At 29.0% G+C, this 13085-nt stretch overlaps 1 protein-coding gene across 1 annotated transcript; it reads right to left on the reverse strand.

Annotated features, from left to right (window-relative positions):
- Positions 1-424: 424 nt before the first annotated feature.
- LOC123292961 lies at positions 425-12548 on the reverse strand. The gene is made up of 14 exons (XM_044873676.1): positions 12334-12548; positions 12105-12272; positions 11444-11658; positions 10141-10323; positions 9432-9617; positions 9162-9351; positions 8948-9093; positions 5705-5867; positions 4757-4897; positions 3594-3805; positions 2897-3079; positions 2135-2326; positions 1324-1969; positions 425-975 (listed from the first exon to the last, which is right to left on the reverse strand). The coding sequence occupies exons 1-14, from the start codon at positions 12446-12448 to the stop codon at positions 929-931; spliced, it is 2787 nt and encodes a 928-aa protein (XP_044729611.1). The 5' UTR covers positions 12449-12548; the 3' UTR covers positions 425-928.
- Positions 12549-13085: the final 537 nt, after the last annotated feature.

Genomic DNA, 13085 nt, shown 5'->3' on the forward strand with positions numbered 1-13085 from the left:
CGCATACAAGTGCAAAAGACAACTCGTTTTTATGAAAAAGTACTGGAAGTTGTAGCAACAATTATTTCTCAAAATTAAAAAATAGGCACATAATGAAACCTGAATTAATTTAAGAGCCGAAAGGTTCTCCTAAACTTTTAGAATCTTTGTTGATTCTAAATTTCGAAAAAATTCAGTATTTAAAATTCATCCATTATTCTCCCATCAAATTAGGTGAAATATACTGAAGTTTTGAAGGCAACAATGATTCATAACTGATGGAAATAAAATATGCAAAAGCATAGGTGGAATTACTACCTCCAAAACTTCAGTAAATATCATAGAAAATTTCATCTAATTTGATGGGAATTTTATAACCTATGTAGTTCCTTTATAATTTTGTTTTAAATTTGTTGACTTCACATTCAACATAAAAATTAATATTTTAAAACCATTTTTAGAATCCTATGAATTTATAAATGTTGCAAAAATGGACTAAAAAACTGCTATTATTTGTAATAGGTAAATGCCTTTAAGGCTTGGCTTTTGGCACAAATTTTATTTTTGTGCTTATTAATTGACTGTAGTAAGAGTATGTTTATTTTAATTTAAGACCCAACGCATACGGATGTCTCATTTTGATCGAATTAACTGGTTTGTAATCTTAGTCTTAACCGTGAACGCTGGATTAAAATTATTTCTTTAGAAAATTCTTTTTAAATTATCATTTAGGCTTTAATGAGAATGTTTCAAAATAAACTTCTGATTGATTCTAACGATTGAACAACTCGGTAAGTTCAATAAAATGTTAATAAGATAACTTTAATTACGTTTCTTCTTGAAATATCCTCACGAAAATCCATAATATTTAACTTTAGTGAGGTAGTTTAGATTATATAAATTCTAATGACTGTCAAATAAAATAATTGAATAACAAAGAAGTAATGTTTTATTGTGGAGGTGGTGCACTTGGGGGCATACCCGGATTAGATGGCGCTGAAATTAAGACAAAATATAATTAATATAACTTATAAAGTATTTCCTGTATTCAAAAAAAGTTTTAACAGTTATGGAACAAATGCGAAAATTGTCAGAACATGAGAGTGGGATTGTGGGTGCTTTTATCATTCGAATGCATAATAGACAATCCCCACAAGAAGTAAATTATACTAGTTTACATGGTTTTTGTCCTTTAAATGAAAAGTGTTTTTTCCTAACAATTAGGATGCACTGAGTTTCACAAATTACTATTTGAATACTTAAATTCAATTTGGCGCATAAAATGAGCACTTAGTTATTTGTTTAATGTTTAGTAAACGCAACTAGTTTATATTTGTTACTTACGATAAGAAGGATATTGTCCTTGAACTGGTGGTGCCTGACCAGGATAACTGGGATTCATAGGAGCAGGATATCCAATATTTGATGGAGGATACTGCGGATTTGATGGTGGGTATGGTGAATTTGATTGCGGTGGGTACTGAGTATTTGATGGTGGTGGATAATTCGGATTTGAAGAAGGATATGGAGGATTTGAGGGAACATAATATGGGTTTTCAGAAGGAGGTGGTTGATACGATTGATTGGGAGGTGGATAAGGAGAACTTGTAGGGGGAGGGTAAGGAGAACTTGTGGGTGGTGGATAAGGAGAACTTGTAGGGGGAGGGTAAGGTGAACTTGTGGGTGGTGGATAAGGAGAACTTGTAGGAGGAGGATACGGAGAGCTTGTAGGTGGAGGATAAGGAGAACTTGTGGGGGGATAAGTTGTTTGAGAAGGAGGATAATTCATTGTTGAATTTGTAGTTTGGTCAGGATTCCAACCAATAACTCCACTTGGTGGTGCAGGCGTTGGCATAGCAGGATTTAAAACTGGAGGTTCCCATTTTCCTCCTCCTAATTCGTTAATCTTTTCTTCTATTGGAATATGACCAATAGTGATCTTTATTACAGACTTTGGAGATTCATGACATGAACCAACTTTGGCCTTTATCTAAAATAAAAATATATTAAAAAGGTTAAATCTTTTTTCCAATCATGTTAAATAGATAGAAAATTATAATCGAGTAAATATATAAATACGTTATTTTATTCATTGCAATGTCTAGACCAACTTTAATTTACTGCGTATTATTTAGGTGATAACTTTAATACATACCTGTAACGCGTAAGAAATGTCTATAATCGAACAATTTTCGAGATCAGACGGAGGACAATTTTCTGGTATAATAAGTTCTTCTTCGAACTTTGCATTTTCACCTTCTTCCACACCCTCAGTACAATGAGCTGCTATTTCTATGGATTTTGTTTTTGATTCCCTTTGGGGATTATGTACATAATATGTAATTAACTGCAACAGATTGTTGAAATAAATAATTTAGCTTGCGACAAAGACATAGATGAATATAACTAATAAGATATTCTTGGAAAATCTGATGTACGGCAATGCTCCTGATGGTAGAAAAACTAACTTAATATTTTCAAATAACTTTTTTAAGATATTTAAAAAAAAGAAAATTTATTAAAATTATATTTATTTCGTCGTTTCAACATCTTATTTAAAATATAGAAAATATGTAACACGCGTTTTATAACAGAGTTTTTTTTTAACAAATAAATAAATAAAGCGATAAACAATATAAATTATAAAATAATTTTATGACTATGAAATTAGAGTTAGCGCAAAAAGTATGTCAGCTGAAAAATTTCAACTTAAGTATTTAATTTGCCGCATTTCAGTGAACGATTTCCCAATTTGTGTATATTTTATCAATTATATCTACCTATGGAAAAATTTACAGAAAGTGTTGGCTTAAAAATTAAAATAAATCGAATAATTTTTAGAAAACACTCCTAAAATTTAGAATAAATTGCCAAAAAAATTTAAACCAGCAATTTTGCTAAATAAAATTAAAAATACCCTTTCTAATGTTATATTCAAATATTTAATTCGAACATTTGACGCATTATCACAATCAATTGTAATAGGTAATTTTTGGTTGGGTGTATAACCGGAACATGGTAATGTGACTGTCATTTGAAATGGGCCAGATTCACAGCAGCAGCAACAAAATGATTCGCATACTTCTCTATGAACGGGTTCCTAAAAAAAAAATCAAATTTTGTAAATAACGGTAAACAGTATTTAGAAATAGAAGTGATATTTTTAATGTTAATTTCGATTCTATAAAGCATGGTTTCTTCTGGTGGAACGAAATAGTATTCTTTGGAAAGGCTGTTACGTAATGTTAACATTATTTTCGTGTTCGAAATAAAAAATTTCAGAGTTCATGTTTCCCATTTAAAAAAATTATAAATATACTGCCCCGCCATATACCTCAAACATTCTTATCACATACTCAAAATTAAAGTGATATTTATTTTGTAACAGGTCAGTTTCTTGTTTATAAGGAAATATTTTAACAAAAAAAATGTATAAACAAATTTTAAACGATTTGAAAATTTAAGCTACGATTTTGAATTCAAAGTACGTCAAATATATCAGTTGTTAATAGTTCGATCTCTTTCATCCTGTAGTTAGCGCGTATTTAATAGGAAGACTTTTCAAGATAAAATAATTGATTTAGTAACAATAATTTTTACAAAAATATACTTACAATTAATCCTGGTTTTCTATTTAGATCAACAACCGATAAGATTCTAAATTCAAAATTAAATTCACGATCGGTTTTCCAAGGCCGATCCATAACAACTTTTATTGTGTATCGTACATATCCACATTCACCCTCAAATGAGTTTGGTAACGTAGGTGGTAACGCACATGTAAATGGAAACGAGTGCAGTCCTTCTGGAAGTTCTTGTTGACCCGCTAAAATAAAAATTCTGATTGGTACAATTTTCAATTATAGATGAATTATGATGGGAACAAAAATATAGCATCGAGTTATACTTTCATACGAATATCCAAACTAGAGTGTCCGCTTTAAAAAAGGTTTTATAGACCTTGTGGTTTCTGCTGATCACGGTCAATATACGGACTTTGCCATACCTTTGCCTCGAAAAAAATTTTGGGTCTATTTTGAATAAGTAGAAGTATTCAAATAGAAACGAAAACACTTTTATTATATTTCAAACAATAGCCAGACATTACCATTTTATACAGCGTGCCTACTTAATTTGGCTCCATATTTTTTATTATAAAGTTTACGCAAAAAAAGTTATTCCTTATAAAAATCTCTGCTTTCGAAAACATTAATATTCAGATATTCATTTTTGATATCAAAAAAGTGTCCACAAATTGAAAAAATTCGATTGGAATGTTAATGGTCGTATAGAAATCTGAAATGTAGACCATTTTAGAACAGATAAGAAAAACGATTCAAGAAATCACTTCCGACATATGTAGGAGTGTATTTAAAGAATTTTGTAAAAGAACAATTGCATTCATGGAACGTGAAGGTGGATACGTTGAGGCAAAAACGAACTGTTTTTCTTATAATCTGTTCTACATGTTCTACATTTATAAACGACCATTAACATTCCTATCGAACGTATTTCATCCTGTACATTCGATGTCAAAAGTGAATAGCTGAATGTTAAGATTTTCGAAAGCACAGATTTTTATAAAGAATAACTTTTTTTATGGCACTTAATATTAAAAAAGTTTTCCGTATGAAATCAACTTAAGAAGACACGCTGTAAATAAAAAATTTAAAAGAAAACAAGGAATGCTAATAATATTTAGAAAGATCATTGTTAAATTAAAGTTTGATTAAAGTTGAAGGCCTTTTAAAATAACTAATATGACCTAATTACTTACCTAAATTGTATCGGATATTAAAATATTCTTCATGTCCAGTGTAATGAACAATATAGGTTTCCTCCTCTCCATTAGCATTTTTTCGTTTTTTATTTTCATTCCAGAAAGTATTTGCCTCACCTTTGAATTCGATATGTATTGCTAAAATAATAAAAATATGTTTTATCTGAATTTTCAAAAATGGATTTGAGTTAGGTTGAGCCCTAATGTATATTCCAACTAGGTTTATTTTTCGTCAGAATCTACGGAAGATATCAAGAAGAGATTTTTGTTATTTGAAATATCATTAGTTATAAAGAAATTCACTTTAATTCGGAAAAGGAATTGCTTGTAATTTTTCAAACAATAAAAGTAATATCAATATGCAACTTATTTTAAATTTTTATAAAAGTTTAGTGGTCAGATTAAAGCTCCAATTTAAGCTCCTGTTAAAAGCTTCATTTCATGTTTCTATCCATCAAGACAGTATACCCTGGTGGAAAAAATATTTGAAGAAAGAATAAGAAATTCTGAAAAGTCTTAGGAACTTTGAATTTCTCAACGTTTTCGGACTAGTCTAATTCATAGTTATTCAGAGTTCTTAATACTTTTTTAAAGTTTCTAAGACTTTTTCAGAGTTTCCTAAGACTTATTAAGACAATTATTATTTTTTCAAATATTTTTTCCACCAGGGTACTTAATTCGGAAAAGAAAAAAATATAGTGGTTTGAAATTTGCTTCGAGTTTGTTAATGGGCAAAATTACTTAATGAGTTTTCCAACAAAAAGAGACAGAAGAAAAGTTCAAATACAAAGCATGTTAACAATTAAGTATATGAAAAAAAGCGTCGAAATTGAAACTGAGAGCTTGACCTTCAAAAATTTACAACATATACACAACTTGTAAGGATCATTAACGTTTCAATATTAATTAAATAATCGTGCTTATTTAAAAACAAATTGGAAATACCTCGAAATTTTTGTAGAGAATCAAATGTAAATTCTAATTTTCCATTTATTGTTTGGCCTGGATAATAAGAGGCCGAATTACTATCATAAAAAATATCACATTTTTTAACACCCATTTTAAGAAAAAAACTAAAGTATATAACAGTTACCACGAATAGAAGAATAGTTTAGGAAAGATGTATTTAACACCCAATAAATGAAAGGAGTTATTAAAAGTTTTTGATACAATATTTTATGTTATTTAATAATAATCAAATCTGTAGTCTTCCTGGCGCCAACATAAACAAAGAGGAAACTATATAATAATGCATGTTATGTATGGAGATGTATATACATACTTCCTTGTTTTTTGTATAACAAGTATATGTGTACGCATTTATTAATGTACTATACGCCTATGAAATGAAATAAAAAAGTATGCGACCTTGATTATAATTAATTACTTTCCTTTTCATTTTTACAGTTGTTGTTATGATGATATCTTCTTCTATCAAACATATAATTATGAATGCTATTTTTAAAACAAAAATTCATTTACATATTTCAAGTGGTTTATTAATCACTGCATAGATCCCTTCCTGGGATTTTCCGATTTGTAAATCAAACTTGCTGTTTTATGATTAAAAGAGCATTATCAGTAGTAACATGAATAATTGCATCGTTCATTTATCTTTGTACACTTTGTTGGAATAATTGGAAAGTTCAATTTTTTTCTAAATATAGAAAAGAGAAAATAAATTAATTGTAAGTAGAACGGTATAACATGTTAATGCCCTCATTCAATTCGTGCAATCGATTAATAATTTATTTATGATTGATAAATCAAATCACATGATTTAAAACTGATGACTGATCGGTATTCGATCTCTAAAGTTCATTTCATTTTTATTTTTAAACAATATCCGATATGCATAGAGTAAAAAAATATCGATATTTTTGACCCAAGCCTAATTTCAATTGTTGTAAATTTATTACGGCATGAATGCTTGCAAGATGCAAATTTAAATCTTAATGTTGTTGTTAATCTCATAATCTTTTCTTAGCTGGGAAGTGTTCGTTACAGCACGAAGTATAAATACAAGGAGTCCGAACGGCATAACTATAGGCTTTTCCATAGAATTCATATACACATTAATAAAACCAAAAGAAGCTAAACATAGTTTGAAAACACTAGTTTTTAAGACTTTTTCAGAGTTTCCTAAGACTTATTAAGACTTATTATTTTTTCAAATATTTTTTCCACCAGGGAAGGTAAGGAAAATATAAGAGGAATCGAATATTTCAATTACTTGACTATTCATATATTGAGTAATAATACTCAATCTTTCGCGTTTTGTCTTCCTATGTTTTTGTTGACTTATGAATATTTTACTTCTATAATCCAGTAATTGGAGTCCTAAAAGGGATGAACGAATGAAAGCTAATTTTAAATAAGAATGTTGCAAGAAAATGAATACATTTATTATCTATATTTTGCATAAGAAAAAATATACAAAAAAATAAACAAATAGCACCAAAACTCGTATACAACAAGCACTTAAAAATAATATTCGAGTATAATTACTATATTTTACTAAACACTCACAAAGTTCACAAACTGAGTCCTAATCCTTTATCAACAAACTCCATTAACGGTTTTCCACGGTTGTGATTGTTAAGTGAAATACACTGATTATTAAACAGTACAATTCAATCAAAAACTTCGCAGTATTGCGTTGTACACGTTAAAGAGGGGCAAAATAAATTTAAGGTATATAGAACTAGCAATATGGGAAAATTAAAATTATTTGGGTACTAATTATTTTTGGTGTACAAAATTATATTATCATTTATCATACAAGCGCGCAGATCCAAAAAATTCTATTAGCTTTTCATGAACGTTTTTGAAGTAAATATCTGGCTTATAATAATAAGCCAGAACTGAAGGAATTTTTTAAGACAATTTAAATGATCTTTCTAGGACACTGTGCGTAAAATGACTTATATAATGAGCCAGAGACTCAATGGGAAAAACGCATGCAAATATGATTTAAGCAATATGCCCTTTAACATTTGCATCTTCAATTTAAAAATCTCATCAATCTTTGGTTAATTAGGAAATACACGCGTTTCCCTCCTTAATTTAACATTAAAAATTATCCTTTATTTTACAACTTTCCATATAAAACTTATGGTAACACTAAAATTATGTTTTCTTCCTCTCATACATTTATAGCTATACCATAAAGGATTTTGATTACCTATAATAAATCCGAATTTTTGCAGTAAAAAATTTTATAAAGATGAATATTTACAAATAAAATATAAAAATTTTTTTTTAGAAAAATTTAAAAAAATTGGACGCAGTCAAATATTTTTTATTAGAATAGACAAAAGCTAAGTAGCATGATTTTGTAAAAATGAGATTTCTTCTTACAGCCTTAAGTAAATATTATAATTAGAAAAATAATTAAAATGAATCACACTCTAAATACATAAATTGTTATAAATATCGGCCAAGACGCTTAACTTTGATGCTTTTTAAAATTTTAGGCCATGAGTATATATTTTAATATCTCCAATATTTGTAAAAACAATTGAATTTACTATAACTTAATTTTGGTTGACCACTTTTTTACTCCCATTAAAGAATTTTGCAATTCTCAAATTTTTTTGAGTTCTTTAAAAGCTTTTTAAAAGCTTTGAAGTTTAACTATAAGCTTTTATTTAACTTGCAATGTTTGTGTGTAGCTATCCTCAATCTGATTGACCTGAAATTTTGCATACACTTTTAGTTTGGATGACATTGCATGGTGCGCTAAATGACGTCATTCTAAATCTAATATGACCAATGATTTAGTTTGCATGCACTCCCATGATATGGGTATCAAATGAAAGAGTTTGCTCAGAAAAAAGCGAGTAACATACGTCCATCGCATTTTATATGATCAACATTTTCTGATATTGATATCTTATTTTTAAAGGACAAGCTTTTGTTGTGATAAAAAGTAGAAAATAATTATTTCTATGAGTCACTCACACTTGACTATTTGTTAAAGCTGTAGGAGCTCAAATATTTTTTGTTCAGAGTTGAATTGGGTAGAAAGTTCTGGGAAGTAAAAAAATGTTCGTCAAAACCGCAGCACACTAATATAATATCCTTTATAAAAATGGAAAAAATTATCAGTTTGAAATATTGAGTGTATATTAAATCGTAGAAGCGTCCAAGGCGATTTTGGTTAATAATATTATATAAAAATATTTATAAATCTTGAGGTGGTGCCGATGGTTGAAAATTAAAAACTGGATACCTAGGTGCAAAATTAGTCTCACCAAATCGTGTATGCTCATTATCATTTTTATCTTGAATTGTAGTTGCCTTATACTGACTTTCCCCGTAAGTAGGTATCGCTGAAAAAAATAATTTATATTGAAGGAAAATTCTCTTTGATGCTTTGAATAAATATTAGTAAGCTTACGCATATCAGGGTATAGTGATTGATGTGGTGGGGTTAACATAGCTGAATCATCTCCATTTGAAATTGCACTATTCCAACCAATATTACTATCACCCCCTGCTCTATTGGACTGAGTTAACGGTATTGTGCCAAGAACTATTGGAATTTCTATATCAACGCCAGAATAAAATCCTGAAGTTTTAGCATGAATCTAAAATTAAAGAAATTGAGATGAATCAATCTGTAAATTACAAACATAGGGGCCTCTTGATTAAAAAAAAATATATTGACCTTTATATCATAATCTAAATCAATAATCGAACAATTTGTTAAATTGGATGGTGGTAATGGTGGAATCAATATATCCCGTTGGATATTTTCCGATTTATGACTCTCCAATGGTCCTGCATTTAATTGACTAATAATCGTCTCAATCTTTTTGGTTCGTCGTGGCATTTCAGAATGAAATGAAACCGTCTAAAAATTAAAATTCTGTAATTAATATACTATCTTTCATAGAAATCTGCACCAAATGGAAAATTAGCTTCATATTAACGGTTTTCGATATTCCGATATCGATATTTCGATAATTCCGAATTTGGTTAAAATCTATAAAAATTTCGATGGAAAATAAATTGTACAACAGATTTTATAATTCTTTAAGGGCAATATCCAGAAACTATTTCACTCGGCATCTCAAGTACTTGCCTTACTATCGCAAAATGGTTCATATTTACGTTTTTTTTTTCTCCAAATAAATCAAAATTTCTGTGTCAAATACCGACGAAACAATTCAAAGTGTATAAAAGTATTAATTACTCAAAGATGCTCATAAAAAGTTAATATACCCCCCCCCCCCAACCACAATTTTCCGTCTCTGCACCCTGTAGAAATCACATCCTAAACATTAGAACACTCAAGAATATCGAAAATCATTAAGAATTTCCCATCTATTACAGATTATTATAATAGGCAAGAAAATGAGAATGCATGATCAAACCTTTCGTAATACAAATTCAATAGCATTCACATCAACATTCGATGCATTATCACACTCTAAAGTTATTGGTACTGTTTGTCCGGATACAAAACCTGTACATGGTAGTGAAACAGTTATTGATAATGGACCAGATTTACAACAGAAACAGCAAAAGTTTTTCTGTATTTCCTTTCTGATTGGTTCCTAAAAAAACATATTATAATAAGATAAACCATTAATAATAATATGTAGACCATTTTTTTTTTTTAAAAGCATCTAGGTATACGAATTTTCGTCACATTTCAACATTTCAATTATAGTTGTGGTAACAACTATAATGTAAGTACTTGTGGTACAATTATTTAAAAAATGGCAATTGTACATTTAAACTTTCACCTCCTATTTTACATTCTTAAAGAATGGATTTTCAAAAATGATAAAGTTTCGTACAAACTTTCATCCTCTATTTTACCCCCTTGAAGAATGAACTATTTGAAAATAGTCATACAATAAATCTTTGTTTTGAACCATCATTTTAACCCCTTAGGGGATAAGTTTCCAGAACTCCCATCTTAGTAGCCCAGAGGTTTTAGCAGTACGTTGATTGATCAGACAGTTAATTTCTTCTTATATACATATATATATATATATATATATATATATATATATATATATATATATATATATATATATATATATATATAGAGAGAGATTGTAAACATTAAATGTTTATTTTAATTAATAAATCGATTAAGACTGTATAGACGAATTTTTGATTGGCGTGAAATGTTCATAATGTGGAAAAAAAATTTATAAAGAAAAACGGTTTTGAAGATAAGAATTGTCAAAGTTACAATTCAATTTCAAGCACCGTGATTATATTCTACCGGCCCTGGGTACTTTTTCGAAAATCCTGTTAATTTTCCCAATTTTCATTGTTCAAACCCAGGATCTTTTTCATTGTACCTTGGTGTGAACAGCGAAAATTGGGAAAATTAACAGTATTTTCGAAAAATGAGAGTGTCCAGGGCAGGTAGAACATGAATAGGTACCTATTCAATTCAATTTATGCATTCTTTTTTTAAACAATACAATATTGTACAGAACATGGCATTGAAAGGGAAAGGGAAAAAGAAAGGAAGGGGAAGGTATGCAGCTATGAATGACTTTGTTAGGAACTATCCCGACATTAACCTATGTAACATTTCCAAATTTCAAGTCGATAGAGTAAAGGGTATAATCGCTGATTTTTTTTAAAATATTGTAAATAGTGGACAAAGATGCTTTTTAAAAAAACATATGTAGTTAAATACATTTAAATTACCTTAACTCTTGAATTTAAATTTAAGTCAACAGCCGATACAACAGTGAAAGCGGTTTTAATTGTTTGATCGAATTTCCATGGCCTGTCAAGTGTTACTTTTACCGTATACCGAATATGACCAAATTCACCCTCGAATGAACTTGGTAATGTTGGAGGCAATGCACACGTAAATGGATACGAATGTTGACCAGCATTTAGTTCGGTAGAACCATCAGCTTTAAATTATAAAATAAAGTTTTATTACAAACATACAGGGCGCCGCAATATTCTTATTATTAAATTAATATTATTAAAATTTTAATTGATTCAATAAAATTAGGGATATTTTTTATGGAACCAATGGAAGTTACGAGTTTCTTTTACTAAAGAACCTGAAACCTTCTTTTCTGAAAAAAGATACGTTTACAGCTTCAACGATTAATTTAAATAATTTAATAGCTTAAACAATTAATTTAAATCGCCGATTTTTCAATCGTTGCCTTACGAAAACTCCCTTACTAAAAATATGAGCCTCTGAACCCTTTTATGGATGTAACTCAAAACTTTCACAGTTTTCATTAAAATTGAATTTATAGAGATTCTGCTATATTATGGCACATTTCTTTACAATTTACTTTAATTATTCAGTATCTAATGATTGTTTGAATGTATTTAAATTTACCAGTTTTTCCACCCAATAAATAATATTCAACACTGAAATATTGTTCATGTGCCTCTAAATCTTGGTGTCGTTCTTCTTTCGAACCATCGATATCTGTCCGCTCTCGTTCAAAAGTTTCGGTTTCACGCCAACTTACATTTGCTTCACCTTTAAATTCTATTTTAATTCCTACAACATTCTTGCTATTTTAGTATTTTGAAAATTGTTATGCAATATGTAAACAAAATACCTCGAACTGTTTTTGGGGAGTCAAATACTAAGTTAACTGTTCCATTAACTGTTTGACCAGCGTAATATGTATTCCATTTATTGTCAAAAATAATTTCGCTGCTTTTCAAACCCATTTTTGTAAAAATATCTTATTTGAATATGAAGGCACCACCCTTAAATTACCTATAAGATTGAGTAATAAGAATTTAAGACGTGATTCATAGAAAAAATTTTCAAGGGGGGATATAAGAATTGAACCTAGGTCATCTTTATTTTAAGATTTAAAAAATTGATTTTTTGTTTTAAGAATTTAAATGTAACCAAACAAAAAATATTTATTTAAAAAAATTATTATTAGCAATAATGGAAAATTAAATTTGAAAGTTGGACGGCATGATTAAACGAAATTAGGTATGTTCAATAGTTCAAAATCACAAGTAGAACTTGGAGGTTATTAATAAATCGTAACTCAGTTTTAGTCGTCTGTAACTCTGTACTGAAGTCAATATAAAATTGAGTGTTGATTAAAATCCAAATGAACATTTTACTTAGTCGTATCATTTTAGACAAAAAAAAAACATGCAAAATGAAAAATTTTTTTATGCCTCAACCTATTGAGCTATTTTTTTAAATATTCTGGAAAGTGCATAGATTAAAATCTACATCCAACTCGGTGTCTCTATAAAGTTTGATGATTTCTATTGGCCATCTTGGGAACCCTTTCTGAACCATAAAATATTCAATAAAATGCGAAAGAAAAGTATACTCGGG

This window comes from Chrysoperla carnea, chromosome 2, assembly GCF_905475395.1.
Source record: "Chrysoperla carnea chromosome 2, inChrCarn1.1, whole genome shotgun sequence".
Classification (NCBI taxonomy): Eukaryota; Metazoa; Arthropoda; class Insecta; order Neuroptera; family Chrysopidae; genus Chrysoperla; species Chrysoperla carnea.